We start from the raw sequence: 11,533 nt of genomic DNA, 5'->3' as shown, positions 1-11,533 counted from the left end.
CAAAGGGAACACTACAAGCATCAATAGATGAGCATGTGCTCTGTTTTCAGGTGCCCTGTGTGTCGTTACTGTCAAACACCAGAACCGGTGGAAGAGAACAAATGCTTTGAGTGTGGAGTGCAGGAGGTAACAAAACATTAGAGCTTTATTTTTTTTAACTACTGGATCTTCTTTTTTTAACTTTCTTTTTTTAAACAAACACGTTTTTGTTTTGTTTTGTTCTGTAGAACCTGTGGATTTGTTTGATCTGCGGCCACATCGGTTGTGGTCGCTACGTCAGTCGGCATGCCTACAAGCACTTTGAGGAAACGCAGCACACCTACGCCATGCAGCTCACCAACCACCGTGTGTGGGACTACGCAGGAGGTACTGAATGTGTTTGATGATAGTTAAAGACAGGAGTAAATATTTGGTACCAAGAATCTACAGTGAATTACAGCTTAGGTGCTTTAACCAACTTGAGCCACTAGAGGGCAGTATACTTGAACAGTTGCAGAGACAGATAATCAATCTTATAATTCCTCTAAGCTCTTCAAGGACGTCTAGACCATGTTTGCTTATAGATTGAGATTTAGTTTTGGTTGTTGACAGCGGCAGTTGGAGATTGGAGTGGTGTTACACTCTCATAGTTATGATTTGTTGTCGTACAAAAAAAAAAAAGAAAAGTAAACACATCTTGCAGGGGAGGACTTGTGTGTCTGTCTGATGCAGTAAACTGAAGAAAAAGTCTCCCACAAGGTTTGAGATTTTGTTTTTAATTTTTAAAATGCACAAAACAAGACTGGACAAGAAACAGAAGACAACAACAGAAACAGGGTGTTGTCAGATAAATCAGTGTGGGGTGACTCCACTCTGCAGTGGCAAAAAGCCAAGCTGTAAAATAACCCTTCATCTTGTTAAGAGACTAAAAGATTAAAGAAAAAGATCGTCATATGATATGAAGAAGGAAGTCTACTGGAAATGTTTTCATGTCTGGCTGAAATCCGTCAAAAAAAACAAAAAAAAAACATAAATTAAAAACTCTGATAAACCAGATTATTCAGCTCCAGACTTAGACTGACACTGATTCTGAGCCTTTAACAGACCTGTTTTAAGAAACTGAAAATATTAAGACTTAATGTTCTTTTATCTTCAGTGTGAATCATTTGGAAACTTGTTTTTTTGCCAGAAAGCTAAGATACGATACAATATGATACCACTGGATACACTTAATAGTCTCCTTGTGGAAATTTGTCTTGGACTCAAAGTGCTGCAGACATTCAGCTGCTCTCCCAGTGAAGCAGCAGCAGCAGGAGTCCAGATCAGAGGAAGAGAATTGCCACAGGAAATGTCCCACTCTTGAGCCAAAATGGATTCATCATTTCATTTCCTCTGCCGGTTATCCTCTTAGCATGTGTTGTTCTTTTTTATTTGTTTGCAGAATGCATAAAGAGGAAGTGAAAAAAATATATTTGGCCTTAACCCTCAGGCATCAGTTTAATTTACTACCCTCTTAAGTCACTAAGGACAAAAATGTCCATGCCAAAAAACGGCTATAAAAATAGAACAGATTGATATTTTATTCTGCATACATCTCTGAAACAACTGCAGCCCTGCTCAAAACTACCAAACATTCAATCATTTTTAGGGATTTAGCCCTTTCAATGCCAGTTTGATTACATGATTCTGGCATTTAAAGGGTTAAATTCCTGATAATTATTCAATATTTGATAGTTTTGAGCAGGGCTGGAGTTGTTTAAGAGATTTATGAATCTGTCCAGTTTTTGTAAATTGGACATTTTCATCAGAACAGCTTCCTGTGTCAGCTTTAGTGTCCTGGATCAGTGTTGACATGATGTTTGTGTTTGTTTTCTTGCACTCACTTCTGATCTTTCTGTTCTTAGATAACTACGTTCACCGGCTTGTCGCCAGTAAGACCGACGGGAAGATGGTGCAGTACGAGTGTGAGGGAGACACCTGCCACGCTGAGAAAATCGATGCACTTCAGCTGGAGGTAAAAAAAAAAAAAAAGTGTTTTCTTTTTTCTTTTTTTGTTAAACCAATCAGAGATGCTGTAATGACCTCTTTGTGTGCACAGTACTCGTACCTGCTGACGAGTCAGCTGGACTCTCAGAGGATCTACTGGGAGAATAAGATCGTTCACCTGGAGAAGGAGACGGCAGAGGAGGTAACACAGGACACAAGCTGCAAGTCTTAATTTATTCTTCTAGCTGTTTTCTGATTCTCTGTGCTCGTATGTGTCTCTCAACTCTTTCAGATAAACAACATGAAGTCTAAGTTTAAGGAGACTTTGGAGCGCTGCGACAACCTGGAGCGACGCTTTGGAGAGATGGGCAAAGAGAAGCAGGGCTTAGAGAAAAAGTAGGTGAACTATAACATCAGATTCTTCACATCATCACAACCTGAACTTTAAACTTCCACATAAACTCAAGTAACTGAACGTCCAGCATGGGGAGTGTTCTTGTTTCCGTTTGCAGTACGATTGTAGTCCAAGATGTATTGACCAATTACGTGTCAGCAGGCTTTCCTCTGCTGGAGAAGCAGTCTGAGTGGACAGCAGAACACAGGTGTAACGTTATCGCCCTAATGACTTACCAGCTCCCATCAGCAGTTTTTAAACAATGATTTGATAATCTTTATAAACTGATATCTGCATAGAAATGCAGCAAGCAAGCTACTATTGATGAAACATTTCAACTTGAGCCACAAACCTGCTAGACGCTCTCTCATGAAAACAATGATGTTCAATCAACAACTGGACTATAAAATGATCAGATGTCTAAAATGTGTTACGATTCTCCTCTTGAGGACGGACTGTCAAATCTGCATCATGATGTGATTTCAGCAAACTTAATAATTCCTGCTTATTGCAAGTAAATCAAAAGCTCCTCATACCACTGTACAGCTTAAATTCTACTGATGAACAGATGAACGGGTGCTCCCCTCAGGCCTGTTACAAACAAAGCACTGAAGGCGTTTACGTCTGCTATGTAAACATCACACGGAAAAGGAAGTCTTGCCTGGAAGTCATTTAGCAGAAACTGCTGGCTTCATCAGCCTTACTGAGAAATCCGTTCCCAGAGGAAAATATCTGCTATCACACGATGGTAGACGATGAGTACTGAGACTCATATCTGATTCATGTTCTAACTGCTTTGGATAGGCGTCATAAAAAAGACACATTTGGGAGCGCGAGTGGGCGAGCGACCCGGGTTCAAACCTGACCTGTGGCTCCTTTCCCACATGTCATTCCCCGCTCTCTCTCTCTCCCAGATTTCTGACTCTATCCACTTCTCCTGTCTCTAAAATAAAGGCATAAAAATCCCCCCGAAAAAGACATTTGATCCACAAAATGCAGCTTACTGATGTGAAACAACAGAATACACTTTATTCACCAAAGTAAGATCCTGCTGGAATTATTTTTTGGAAATGTCAACATGTTTTCACAGAAACTCCTTTTAAAAAAAAAAGGAGGTGAGGGATCTCAGTGGCCATCTCATAAACCTGATTTGCTTTGTAAATTGGAATAAAATAGATCAGCTGAATGTACAGTGTAAGTAGTTAAGGTCATGTTGTTTTTTTATTCATTGATAGTATTTCTAGCTGTAGGTGTTCATTTTCCTGCAAATAGGGACTAGTCAAAACAGGGAAAGCACAGATGTTTATCTGTTGAAAGGTGAGTCAGAGACGCTCACCTCTGCTTTACAGGTTAAAACACTTCAAACATCCTGCTGCTAAAATGCTTCTGTTCAAGGAAAACTTTGGTTTATGTGAGTTTGAGTTCAACAGCAGGAGCTCAGTGGAGAAACACTCTGAATCTGTCGATACTATGCTTTCCAACCCCCCCCCCCCCCCCCCTCTCTGTGTTCAGGTGCACTCAGCTGAGCAGCCGGGTCTTGAAGCTGAGTCAGGAGCTGAAGGAGGAGCAGGAGATGAACCGCTGTCTGAGAGCCAATCAGACTCAGCTTCAGTCTCAGCTCGTAGATGAGGAGCGCAAAGGAAAAGAGAGCGGTGAGAGAGAGAGAGAGAGAGAGAGAGAGAGAGAGAGAGAGAGAGAGAGAGAGGGATCCCTCACTGATCTGTGGTGTAATTTGCTGATTCAGGATATGGGGAAAACATGCAGGAAAAATGTGGAAGGAAATGAATAAAAGACATAATTTAGGAAAAAATAATTAAAAATGAATCACACAAACGTTTACAGAATGGGTCAAAAACTATTTTATATTCATTTGAATCTTTTTATGCAGATAGTTCGTCCTTGTGCCCTTTTTTTTTCACATGTTTTAATGATCTTTTCTACTGTTTTAATAGCCTCAATTATTATTTCACATATCTAATCCTTAGACTCCGGTTCTTTATGGCGCTCCTCCGACTCCAAACATAAACGTAATGATTTTTTTTCATCATCGATTGCTTTGTAGGGAACTGTAAGAATATCTCTAAACCCCAGATAAGATCAGGACTTGTGTTCCTGAAGCTGAGCGGTTATTTTTATTCTGGCCTGCAGTCATAGACAACTTCCTCTTTCTTTACTTCTGTAATATTTGCAAATAATTAACATCAAAGCAGAGTGAATGAAGGACGTGCCTGACTGGAGACGGAGAGATGTAAAGGAATCTCAATGTCAGTATCGAGCTCCTGAACTAAGGCGGTTTGTCTTTAAGTCTACCTCAGACCACCCAGTAAAAGTCTTCATGATACATAGTTTAAAACGTCTTCTTGGAAAAAAAGTCAAAGTGTATGTGTTTGAATTTCATTTCAAAATGCTCAGCGAAAACTCTGACGCATCAGACAGTTCACACACACTCACACGCATACCGACCTTTCAGCCTCGTTTGCCCGAGGGAGAAACAAATGCCAGGTTTTCACATACCTGTATTTTTCCTTCAGTTTGTAGCTCTGAGGATGAGGACTGTTTCAACAAATGTTCTTTGTTGTCTGTTTGTATGAGGTATGACCTTTGTGTCAAGGTGGAGGAGACTTTTTAACATATGATCAAAGGGATTCAAACTTTTGGAGGCATTTTAAGCGTCAGAATTAGGGAACATCGTGGTTAACATTACAGGTACTAGCTTTCTCTTTTTTTACATTTTTTAATCTCTTTTTTTTTGTATTGTTTTATAACATTGCTCTGTCAAGATGAAATTGAGAAAAGTGACTAAGATGTTTTTCTAAAAGGCGCAAAAACTTTTCTTTGTGTGCAAACTCTGCAACCCGAGGATAGTGCTTTAGTACTCGAAATCGGGACCACTTTTTGAAGCTCTCGGTCTCGGAATCAAAAGCATTTTAACTCGGTTTTGTCTCGGTCTCGGACTGGGCTGACTCAGAATTTCAAATCAAGACCACCACTGAAAAACAATTTTTCCGCGTCATTACTGTGATAAGAAGGAAAACACCTCTTTCTAAAAGAACCAATAACCTCAATTCATTTGTAGTTTCATTTTTATCCCCCACTACATGAGAGAGATATTATGTCTTATCTCGGTCTCTGGGTACTCTGGTCTCAGGAATGTGTGTTCTTGTTAAAGTATGAAGCTGATGCTGAAGTACAAAAAAACTGCAGTTCCTTGAGTGTCCACTTGAGGTTGGCTCTAAAACCAGAGGTCTCCCCATTAGGTCACATATAGAAATGTTTTTACAGCAGAATAAACACGTTTACAGCCTTGTGCATATAATCAGTTTGGTATAAAAAGCTCAGTTTTTATTGGTTCACAGTGTAAATGGATTTAATCTTATTACTCATCCGTTTTGATTTTCATTAAAGTTAAGAAATGTGCAAACAGGCGGGCTGAGTTGACTCGAAAAAGAAAGCTTGAGACGGCATGTCCAACATGGGAACTGCCATTGCGGGGCTTCAAAACTCCACTTCAGAAACCTTTTGGGATACGTCCATGTTTTCTACAGTCTATGAACCAAACAAATGAAATGAATGTTGTTTAGAAACAGAACAATGTATGCATTTTCTGGTCTAGTAAAGCATACAAAAAGAGATTTACGATATGTAAAGAAAGAAAACAAGTCATGTATGGTTTTAAATGTCATCTGGTGTTTTCTTACAGGCGATCGTAAAGACTCGGCGATAGCGGAGCTTCAGGAGCAGCTGAGAGACGTCATGTTTTATCTGGAAACGCAGCAGCAGATTGAACATCTCCCTCCGGAAGCGCGCAATGAAATCCAGGAGGGACAGATCAACATCGGAGCGAGCCCGGCTGACAGCTCAGCCGGAGCGGGCCCCTCCTCCGTCAGAGGCAGGAGAGGCCGAGGCAGAAAGAGGAAGTAGGCGGTGTGGTTCATAAATACTGGAACATGCTAGAAGCTTACCGCTGCCTCTCAGTTTGGATGTTTACAGCTGTTAACATGTGTCTGCATCCTCCGGAAGCACTCAAGAAGAGAAGTGAAGACCCCGAGAGTACGCGCTCCTTTAAGAAGAAAGATCGATATTTACCTGCACAGTTTCCCACCTTTCCTTAATGTAGCTCAGTAAGAGGAGACGTAGAAAACATGGGTGCACTTCTCAGCCAATCTTTTTGTGGTTTCTAAATATTTTCATTTGTAAATTTTCTGCTATTTCTTTATCTTAAAAAAAAAAAAAAAGCTTATTTTTTGGTCATATGTGTTTTTATTTGATCAAATAATGTTCACTTCCCCTCTTCAAGTAGTTTGATCACATTCTTTATATTTCTTCTTTGTCATGTTAGAGCTGTGCAAAGAGAAGCTTGTACACAAATGTTTTTATTTAAAGCAAAATTATGAACCAATGTCTGTCTTTTTTTTCATTCAACTTTTATGTCTAGGTTTTCTTCAGTAAAGTACCGAAACATTTTTTTAAAATCATTTCCAGAACTAAAACTGAAAACGACTGAGGATGACAAATTTAAACAAAGGAGAAGAAAGAATCTGGTGTGTGGACAGGAGCCAAAGAAAAACCTGATGACAAGAAGTGTGTAGGGAGGAGCAGGTTTAACATGTAGGTCACAGGTGTTCTTTAACCCCCCCCCCCCATGTGTCAGGACGTACCTCATGAGGTCATTAATGAGCTTCACTTATTCAAAATGATGAAATGGGTGTAACGTATTTCCAGACATTTTCATAGAGGAGGCAAATCACCACAGCATTTGGATTGCAAATTGAGGCGGAGCTTGTGTTTATTTATAGTCACAATAACCGATACTTTTCCAGCTGATCAAGACTCTCCTGAAATACCTGAACACACTCTGTGCTGCCTTTGTTTTGCACACTGACAGGTTTTTTTTTTCTACTTTCACCCAACATAATCATCTATAAATACTTAATCCACTGCAATCCGGCTGAAAGGGGTTGAACTGCAGCTCCGGGGTCATGTTTTCCTGACCTCTCTTTATTGATGGTGTAAGCCTGTGCTGCTGTCCTGTAAACAATGCAACAACATTTTGAAAACACTGGAGTGACCTTTCCTTAAAAACACCCTTAAAGGAACAAAAAACAATAAGTCTCTCCTATTTCCTTTTCTTGTTTCCTGCAGCTCGCTGGATCCGACGCCTTCAACATTTCAACTAGCGGAAATAAAAAAAAAAAGCTTTAGGTAGACCAGAAAGGCCTCCATTGAGCACGGTGGTGATGTGTGAAAGACATTTGTTTTTAGAGAGATGGGAAAAGTTAGGAGGAGAGAGGGGGGGGATGACATGCAGCAAAGGGTTAAGGTCAGGTTTGAACCCACGGCCGCTGCAATGAGGGCCTTCTCTCAGTTTGTCTCTCTCCCTCGTCTTCAGTGTCCTTTTTCTTTTTATTCTTTTAACATGTGAATCAGTGTTTAAATGTCGCTCAATATTTCACAGAAAAAGAAAGAAGGCAAAACATAAGTGAAGGCGTTGATTTGATGTCCAGGAGCTCGGGTTGTGTTGAAGTAAAGTTCACTTTTATAAATATCCCATGTGGCCCCAACTTGAGTACATGATTATTTTTTTTCTGTTTAATCTCGATTTTAGTTTCACATTCCTCCGATAATCATCTTTCTGCAGGAAACTGCTGAGTCTTAAAACACTCCCACTCGTCAGATCACACCATGAGAACCTTCTCTCACACCTTCTGAATGTTACTAATAATAAAAACCAAAACGTCACCTGTTGAATCAGCAGCATGCATCACCACTGTGGCCCTTCAGACGCCTGACTGCTGCTGCTGTCATGTGTGACCGATCCCTCCTCCTCCTCCTCCTCCTCCTCCTCCTCCTCCTCCTCCTCACTGCAACATTAACAGTTTACACGCAGCAGCTTCTTTAGAGTAAACTGTGTACAGAGGACGTTTCAGAGGCTGCACAGAAGGAAGTTAAGACTCATGAACGAGTTTACACAGTGACAGAGAGCTTCCTTTTTCACAACTACGACGCAGCGTTAAGTCCCCTTACCTACCAATCAGATGGTTAAGTGGGTTTGATGGGTTTGGGTAGATGTTAGATAGATGACGTTTGCTTGGTTTGGCATGCAACAAGTTTTATGCAAACGTGTGTGATGGAAGAACTATTCAGATGTAAAATTCTCAAAGTAAAAATGTACAAAGCATTCATTAAAAAGTAAAATGATCAATGCAGTAGTGATAAAATTCTCTTCAACAAGTAAAATTATTATGGTAAAAAAACAACACAACAAAAAATAGCTGTTGATATTTGCTTCTTAAAGGTCACATACTGTACAAAATGCAATTTTGTTGTTTTGCAGACACAGCACATTTACATATTTAAAGGTACAGACACAGAAACAGCCTGTTCTGAGCAGGGCTGAAATAGAGGGGTTTATAGGCATGATCAAATACAGGATCAGAGTGGATTTAGAACAAGAAACTTCACACAAATGTTTTGGGGAGCTCTGAGACTTATTTACACTGGTTGAAAAAAAGTATAATATGTGACCTTTAAATATTATTTTATGATCAGTAGTACACTAAAGTACTGTAGCTTTAAAAAAAAAAAAAACTTTTAGATCTTTAGTTGTAACTCCAACCCAAATCAATCATTGTCTCCTTTTAGAATGAAGTAGATAACAAGAGGAGTAACATAGTGTATAATGTCCGAGTTACCCGCCTACATGCAAGTTATTTTCTTTGCGGTTTATTTGTTATCAAATAAGAATGCAAACACTTTGCACGCCTCTTTGTTTCCTCTTTTAGTTTTCAGCGTGGCCTTTCAAAGTTACACCCACTCATTACAGCCCAGTCATGTTATTATTGTTTATTCAAACCTTTTGTTTGACCAGCCTCACTGAGGAGAAATGACTATCACAGTAACGCAGAAGCAAAAGTGTTTGCTTCTATTTTTGTTCGCTTCTTTTCAAAGAACTGCTCAAATCCAGAAAAAGCTTTTGCTCATGTTTCATTAACTCCAGAAAACCGCAAATCTTGTGCAAAGAAAGTGAAAGTTAAAATGTTCATGAAAGTAGCAGCTGGTACATTAGATTTGTTTTTAGCTTAACTGAACACTCCACTGAACACGGTTAGAAACATTAGGACTAATGTGTTCACACAACTATATGACAAAGTTCAAAAAGCTCCAGCATCGCTTCATCACTTCATTCATCTGTTTCGATCAGGGCTGAGTATTTCCTACAACCCTACAATACGATCATATCGTGATATAAATTACATTGATTTAGGATAGTGACCGTGTCCTACACAGAATTCACTAAACAGCTGTTCTTTATTGTTGAGAAAACAGCAAAGGCATAAAGATCCTACAACGTCAAACACTTCAATTCAGGTCCTCAAAGATCCAAGAAATACATTAAGTATTAAGCATGTGTTGTATTACGACGTTCATAATGTGTACAAGAGGTTATCGTGCTTATAGGCACGGTTAGACCTGGCCAGTGTGACCGCGGGCCGTGCCGGCCAGCGTGGGATTGGCGCAGCGGAGGGGCCAATCGTGCTTGAGTACAGCACGGTACAGATGGCCAGTGTGACCGTGCCCTAAGATATTTGAATCCCAGAGCTTTGGTGTTATTGTGAAATCGTCTTTCCAAGATGTCATCTCAGCTTTGCGGCCGTATCGATTCTGTAACATCTGCATCCATTCGTGTGTTTGGAAGGAGCACGTGACGATATATTGCCGTATTAATTTTTTGATCACAGCCTCATAGTTTCGATGACCCTGATGAAGGTCACAAGCCTTCCAGGAAAGTACCAGGAAATCCCACTCTGCTTTTACAGTTAATGGTTCCATCACAGTCACACATTTTATTATCTATGAATCCTTCTGTTTGAACAACGTCACAGCGGGGAAAAGGCGGTGGAAATTCTCCAGAAACAAAAAATGACACGGTTTTTCCCCAACAGTCCAAAACCCTTCCCTGTTTGAGATACTAAAACCAGCAGACAGCCGATAACACAGTCATGAAAATAGAGGCCGGTCATTTTCTTACTGATATATATTTATTTGCTCGATTTGCAACCGTTGAATATTTAATTTAAAAGGTTTTTTGGGCGTTTTTGCCTTTATTATTAGAGAGGACAGCTGAAGAGAGACAGGAAATGTTGGGAGGAGAGAGAGAGAGAGAGAGAGGGATGACATGCAGCAAAGGGCAGAGGTCAGATTCAAACCCATGGGCGCTGCGATGAGGACTTGAGCCTCTAGGCATGGGGGGGGGGGGGGGGGGGGGTGCAACATAACTGCTAGGCTATCTGACGCCCTACAACCATTATCTTGTTAGAAAAATATTTAAATTCTTCAAAATACATTTCAAACAAAATATATCTTTTTGCTTGTAACTGCACAAATGTTACATATTCTACCTTCATACAGAAGCCCATGCATCAATACACTTCATTTACCAAATTTCAAATCTGGAGTCACTTATTCTTTTGTTTTCTTCAGGTTTCGACTTGTTTTTCCTGTTATTTCAGGATAACAAAGCTTCTTACCTTGTGATCACTTTCTGACGATCTAGAGAGAACAAAACAGTATTCTTGTCACACCTGCCATGCTGCAATTAACCCGCGCTAATTAGCTAAGTTAAGACTAATTCTACGCTTGTTTGGTGCTTTTGTAACTCTAGAGGTTTGAGGTCGGTAAGTCGAGGTCTCACAGGAAAACAGAGATAATACAATGTGTGGATGCATGTCCACTTAGGGCTTCCATACCTTTAAAAACAGGTGCTGAAAGTCTAGTGGTTAGCGTGCACGCCCCATATAAGTGTAGGCCTCTAAGTGGACAGCCCAGGTTTGAATCCGACCTGTGGCCCCCCCCTCCTGCAGGTTGTTCCCCCCCCCCTCTCTCTCTCTCCTAACCCTGTCTCTTAATAAAGACATACAAAGCTAAAAAATAAACCATAAAAAAAAACATTCAAAAAGAATGTGAGTTCTTGCACAAGTCAGAGGAACATCAACACATCGTATTAACCGATCTAAGAAAAGGAGGACATCCTTTCTTATAACTGAAGTAACCAAACCACAATAACAATTTAACTCCTTCCTGTGAAGATCATTACAGAGGTGATAGAGAAAAAGTTCGTGAGCTGTGAGAGAAGACATGAGTTATAAGCTGTGTCAGAAACCACCACGAGCAGAA

General features: G+C 40.1%; 1 protein-coding gene across 1 annotated transcript in view; it reads left to right on the top strand.

The window, feature by feature from the left end:
* Window positions 1–6,758, top strand: part of brap (BRCA1 associated protein) — a 13,191-nt gene extending 6,433 nt beyond the window's left edge. Inside the window, exons 7-13 of the mRNA XM_020652965.3 lie at window positions 51–126; window positions 228–366; window positions 1,884–1,993; window positions 2,078–2,167; window positions 2,258–2,361; window positions 3,872–4,011; window positions 6,060–6,758. Of these exons, the coding sequence (XP_020508621.2) occupies window positions 51–126; window positions 228–366; window positions 1,884–1,993; window positions 2,078–2,167; window positions 2,258–2,361; window positions 3,872–4,011; window positions 6,060–6,280 (880 nt within the window). The 3' untranslated portion in view covers window positions 6,281–6,758. The remainder of the gene's footprint in view (window positions 1–50; window positions 127–227; window positions 367–1,883; window positions 1,994–2,077; window positions 2,168–2,257; window positions 2,362–3,871; window positions 4,012–6,059) is intronic.
* The last annotated feature ends 4,775 nt before the right edge of the window (window positions 6,759–11,533 follow it).

This window comes from Labrus bergylta, chromosome 17, assembly GCF_963930695.1.
Source record: "Labrus bergylta chromosome 17, fLabBer1.1, whole genome shotgun sequence".
NCBI lineage: Eukaryota > Metazoa > Chordata > Actinopteri > Labriformes > Labridae > Labrus > Labrus bergylta.
This window is presented reverse-complemented; position numbering and strand designations above follow the sequence as displayed.